The 6,000-nt window shown below is 33.3% G+C and overlaps 1 protein-coding gene across 1 annotated transcript; it reads right to left on the minus strand.

The window, feature by feature from the left end:
• Positions 1–2,368: 2,368 nt before the first annotated feature.
• On the minus strand, positions 2,369–2,821 carry LOC107457428 (zinc finger BED domain-containing protein 5-like). The gene has a single exon (XM_087162668.1). It carries the CDS (start codon positions 2,819–2,821, stop codon positions 2,369–2,371), a length of 453 nt encoding a protein of 150 aa, XP_087018794.1.
• Between the last annotated feature and the right edge of the window lie 3,179 nt (positions 2,822–6,000).

A 6,000-nucleotide genomic window follows, 5' to 3' on the forward strand; every position in this document is an offset into this window, starting at 1 on the left:
ACACCTAGTCTACTTCTTTAAACCCTTAGGGACGGGTGATTCAGAAAAGCATTCGTACAAAATGAGAATCAGGATGTAAATAAATAAAAAACGGTAGCTTAAAAGTAGTCGTTGCTAATTTGACAGACTTACTGTGCTTTTACTTTAATTATTGTTAGTTATATATATAATCAATGTTAATTCAAAGTATAACTAAATAGTTTTATCTTGAACAAATTAATGGTGAATTAAATAAATCAAACAATTATAACTCCGCCCACAAATAAACTGCAAAAGAATTACTTTGATTAAAAGTTTTATCTTTTTACCCTGACTGATACAGTTTTATGCTGGCACGTATTTGTGACAGTCGGCTCGAAAAGGTTAAAAAACAAAAAACTAAAGCATGTGACTTCACTTGGCCAATCATGACAATTGCCTTTGTCCTACTCGACGTCGCGAAAGCGTTCGATCGAGTATGGCATTAGGGACGGGTCTAATCGTCAAACTTCATGATCTGAATTTCTCCAATAATATATAATATTTCACCTTCATTCCCTCCTTAGTAATAGATACTTCAGATTTAAATTAAATGAATCATTTTCTGACTGCAAAATTATCAGAGCGGGAGTACCGCAGGGGTCAATTATAGCCCCAATTTTATATATACTGTACACGACATACTTCCCAATTAACAACAAAAGTAATAATGAACTTGTAGCACTTTACGCGGACGACACTGCCTTTATTATAGAATCTATGAGTACTTATCGAGCAATAGAGCTTTCAAAAAATAAACTAAATATTGTGGAAAACTGGTGCTGCAAATGGCGAATTAAGAGAGCTAGAGGAGCTTTCTTTGCCCTCTATGCTATCCTTAACAAAGACTCAAAATTAGATCTTGCCAATACGAGAACCATCTATCACAGTGATTATCAAAATTATTTCTTTTACCGCCTCCTTTGAAAATCAATTATTTTTCAGCGCCCCCCATTTTTTATACACCCCTAAAACTTAAAAACCACAATTTCATTACTTTAATTAATTTAGTTATAGTATTAGTCGGTTCTGATGCTTAAACTTACATTCTAAACTAGAAATTTTTGCCAGTGAGAGCAAATAAAACCCAACTTTAAAATATTAATAATATATTTTAATCAAATTAAAAGAAACAATATAAATATGTAATCAGTTTTCGTTTTTATACTAATCTAATGAGATGGATGAATTTGATGATATTTAATAAGTTTGTTGATATCAGGTTCGATTTTTCTCAAAAACAGTCGTAAGTCGCCACGTTTGGTAACTTGCAAAAGATTTCTCTTTTTAGGAAGCAGCTTTGCCACAGCCCAAAATCCACGTTCACACAAATATGACGATGGGAATTCTATCAAAAATCGTTCAACGATAGACCACAATCCAAGGTACTACTGCGGAATTGACTTTTGTAGCCAAAATTGTTGGTAGCCATTTTGTATTTAATTTTTATTTCCTCGTTCGTTGTCAGTTCTATAAGTTCTTCTTTCAACTGGGGTGATATTACTACGTTGAAATTTGAAGAAAGATCTAACACCCAGTCTGATATTTCCTGGAATCCAAAATGTCCTGGAATCTTTCAATGAAATCACTGTGAAGATTTTCCAAATGTTGGCAGTAGACGAGCAAGTCGGCGTTGTTGCATGATACTGATAAATTGGGAAAATTATGGAACTCACGTCTGCCGATATTCTTTTTGTGTAAGAGCAGCTTGGCTACGAAAGCAGCGACGACATTTTTTGTTTTTATTAAGTTCAAGTCATCGCCTTGAAGTTGGAGATTCATATCATTAAGCAATGTATAAAGGTCTGTCAGGTATGCGATATCATTCTTTGATGTGATGAGGTTTTCGTGCAATTCTGTGTCTTTGTTTTCCAAGAACTCTATGACAGACTCAAACAGATTGTAAAAACGAGTCAGACAATTTCATTTTGATAGCCAACGCACTTCTGTGTGAAAGAAAAATCTGTAGAAATCTTCATCATTATCAACACAAAGCTGATTAAATAATCTGTCATTTAAAGAGTTGTTTCGGATTTTATTGACTGCTCTGATGACATGTTGCAATGATTGAAATAGTCGTTCACTTAAATTTCTAGCAACTAAATGCTGTCGATGTATAACGCAACGTACAGCAGGCACATCAAGAATTTTCTTTTTTAAGTACGATATGAAGCCTTTTTGACACCCCGTCATAGCTGGAGCACCACAGCTGATATAATATTCTTCAACGGAATTCCTTTTTCATCACAAAACTTTTCCAGTGTTTTAAATACGGTTTCTCCTTCCGTGTCTGTCTCTAAATTTCTAGCAAATAAAAGTTCGTGACATATTTTTTCATCTTTAATAAATCTCACGTAAGACAACAACAATGCTTCATTGTTGGTAAAGTGGACTCATTCAACTGAATTGAAAATTTACTAGTCTTCAGATGTTTGCACAATGACTTTTCTATGTTTTCAGCTATTTCATCAATTCGTCTTTGGACAGAACTATGGCTCAAAGGCATTTTTCGAATTATATCTGCCGCCGGTTTATGGAACACAGTAGTTATAACTTCTGTTATCTCCGGCAAAATTAACGTTTCTCCGATGGTGTGTGGCTTACCTGTTTGAGCAATTAACAGAGAGATATTGTATGAAGCTCGAAGTCTGTCATCGTGTTGCTTAGCAGCCATCGAAAAAAGTTTCGATACACTTGGCTGAGCATTATGCTTCTTTTCCAGATCTTGAAAATAGGCTACATTTTTGTCCTTCTTATCCGGATGCATTTTATTCAAATGATCTTGAAGTCTTAAAGGCTTCATCGCTTCGTTTGAAAATGTTTTTGAACAAAGAAGGCACAAAGGCAAAGATTGGCTTGTCGAATTTTCTATGAATCCATATTTAATATATTCTACACTGTATTACCGTTTCATCTTTTTTGATTCCGACATGGCTTTGTTTTCAAAAATATGAAAATAAAGTGTTAAACTTAAATACTTGTTTAACGATAGCGCGCGAAACCACAAATGAAAATATAAGAAAAATTACGAGCTTTTATATTCACCTTATCCGTAGGCGGAGTTTAATTTCGCTTGCAGACGAATTGATCAACATGAACTTCCGGAGCAACCGGAACTTGTTTCTTTTCTAATGTTTTTAGCGTCCGTCATCGTCTTGCTTTGCAGCCATCGAAAAAAATTTCGATACACTTGGCTGAGCATTATGCTTCTTTTCCAGATCTTGAAAATAGACTACATTTTTGTCCTTCTTATCCGGATGCATTTTATTCAAATGATCTTAAAGTCTTGAAGGCTTCATCGCTTCGTTCTGGTGCAATGTAATTAAGGTAAAATTGCTCTAATTTTTTAACTATCATCGATCATATTCCTTTATCTATCCGCAGAAACTTGTTTCAACTTGATTGCGTACGGTGTGCGGGCTATCCTACGAAATCTATGTTAAGTATTTTAAGTTTTAATAACATTATACAGGGTAGAAATATAAACTAATTATTCGTTATTGTGTAGTAGGTGGGTTTTAATTTTAGTGAAATTTAAAATACTATATAAAGTAAATGAAATTACAAATTATACATCGCCCCCCTAACCCACATCAACGCCCCCCATTTTTTTCTGGGCCCCTTAAAGCCCCCTTCTAGGTTTCAAACCCCTTCGCCCACTTTGAGTAAGACTGATCTATCAGCAGGCGATTAGACCTATCTTAACATACGCCTGTCCGTGCGCACAGCACTTAGTAATCACCTAAAGAGAAAACTATCAAGTTTTGAAGATAAACAAATGCACGATGCTTGGAGCCCCACGGGCTATCAATAATAATTCTCTCAAGCGAGACCTCAATATTGAAGACATTAATTATTGCATGGCAAAGCTCAACTCCAAATTTTATAACGAAGCCAAAGACTGCACAGCCTCAAACTTTAATCACCTATTTAATGTAGAAATTATCAAAGGCAGCGCTAGTTACAGCCCAATAACTGCCTTTCTTACTTCAGACGGTCTCATATCAAAGTTTTATGAATAGAGATCTATATTAATTACTTCTTTTATCACAACACAGTCACAGACTCGCAATACAAACACCAGAACTGTGGCAAACCTGGTGAAGCAGCAACCCTCCAACAGGGTCCAATCGAGGCGAGCCACAGGTCTGTTTAAACTCAGAATAGTGAGCAACCCGACACGAGCAGTGCAACCGGGACGGCCGGGTCTCTATATTAACCGAGGTACACTTCAACTTCTTTAACTTAACTTTTTATTCTATATACTATGTTTCTGTAAATATATTCATTTTCTTATTCACCGTGTCAATTATTGTTTTCATTTTTATTACTTAGTACTTCATATTATTACTTTATCACTTATATTTATTTCTTAATCTTAACGATGTGATTTTAAAATCCCTTAATGTCTGTTTATCTGTACTCAATACTTATCATTATGTGCAAATTGTTCACTCTTGACAATGGAAATATTCTCCACTATATTTCTTCTCAATATATTGCATTGTCATATTATATGCCTAACCAGTTTATGACCAATAAGTATAGATGAATCGGCTAGTGCTGAGATATCACCCATTCCCAGCATCCCAGCACCAATCATGACACCCAGAAAAGTCAGCCGCTTCTTGCAGCTCTTCAAAGAAATGAAAGAACTTCTAAAGGACGAGACATTCTTCGTTCTCTCCTTCTTGAGACCCAGACGTGGAATTCCACCCACAACCCTAATGACTTCATCGTTCCTGATAATTCTCCTGTGGGTCGTAATATTTTACATTTTATCTCTCTTATTCTTAACTTTCAATGCATGACTACTCCAGTTTAGGTGAATCGGTTTGTGACACTTTGCGTCAAATCCCGAGATCTCATCTATTTCTAACATCCAAGCACCAATCATGACATTTTTATGAGGACTATCGCAGCCCAGTCGTGATCATCGAACCCTTTTTCCCATCTACATCTCTCGGAGCTACATTTACATCTCCCGTGATCATCGAACTCTTTTTTTTTCCCTACATCTCTCGGAGCTTCGCTCCGAGTTAATATCTTTTCAATCAGATGAATGTGACTAAACCTTTCAGTGGGCTAATGCTCAAGCACAGTTCTTGATTGCATAGAGGTAGGTTAATTCTCTGTCTAAAGTACATGCTAAAATACTGCCTGACTAAAATTTCAACCGAAATTCGTTGTGCCGAAAAGGGTTGAACGTCCTGATTACAGTCCTTTTTAAGTATTTAATCACTTTTTCTTCTTAATTAAATGTTTTTAGTTTTTTAAAGAAATATTTAAGATGAAAACCAAACAATTTGTTATCAACTTTCTTTTAAGAAATATGCAATGTGTATTACTTATGCGAAAGACAATGTTGTATGTACACATGCGAAAGACAATGTACACATGCGAAAGACAATGTTATTTGCTACTTTGAACACTTGAAATTCTGACAATAACATTTTCTATTATTCTAATGGTGATATTGGTTACTAATTTTATTTCTAATTATGACCTTAATCACTCGAAATATAACAAAGAAAGTTGACATTTAAGGCCACACCCTCAAACATTTCAGAGTAGTGCTAAATTCGTTTTCTTGAGGTACCTGCGTGTGGCGCAGCCTCCTATTTAAAAAACGGTAATCACTTATATATATATATATATATATATATATATATATATATATATATATATATATATATATATATATATATATATATATATATATATATATATATATATATATATATATATATATATATATATATATATATATATATATATATATATATATATATATATATATATATATATATATATATATATATATATATATATATATATATATATATATATATATATATATATATATATATATATATATATATATATATATATATATATATATATATATATATATACATACATACATATATATATATATATATATATATATATATATATATATATATATATATATATATATAT

Source organism: Parasteatoda tepidariorum, chromosome 5, assembly GCF_982258835.1.
Source record: "Parasteatoda tepidariorum strain Cologne lab strain chromosome 5, Ptep-v5.0, whole genome shotgun sequence".
Lineage (NCBI taxonomy): Eukaryota > Metazoa > Arthropoda > Arachnida > Araneae > Theridiidae > Parasteatoda > Parasteatoda tepidariorum.

Bases quoted from the DNA above. Each gene is read 5' to 3' on its own strand.
- LOC107457428 (XM_087162668.1), bottom strand. From the start codon at position 2,821: ATGAAGCCTTTAAGACTTCAAGATCATTTGAATAAAATGCATCCGGAT.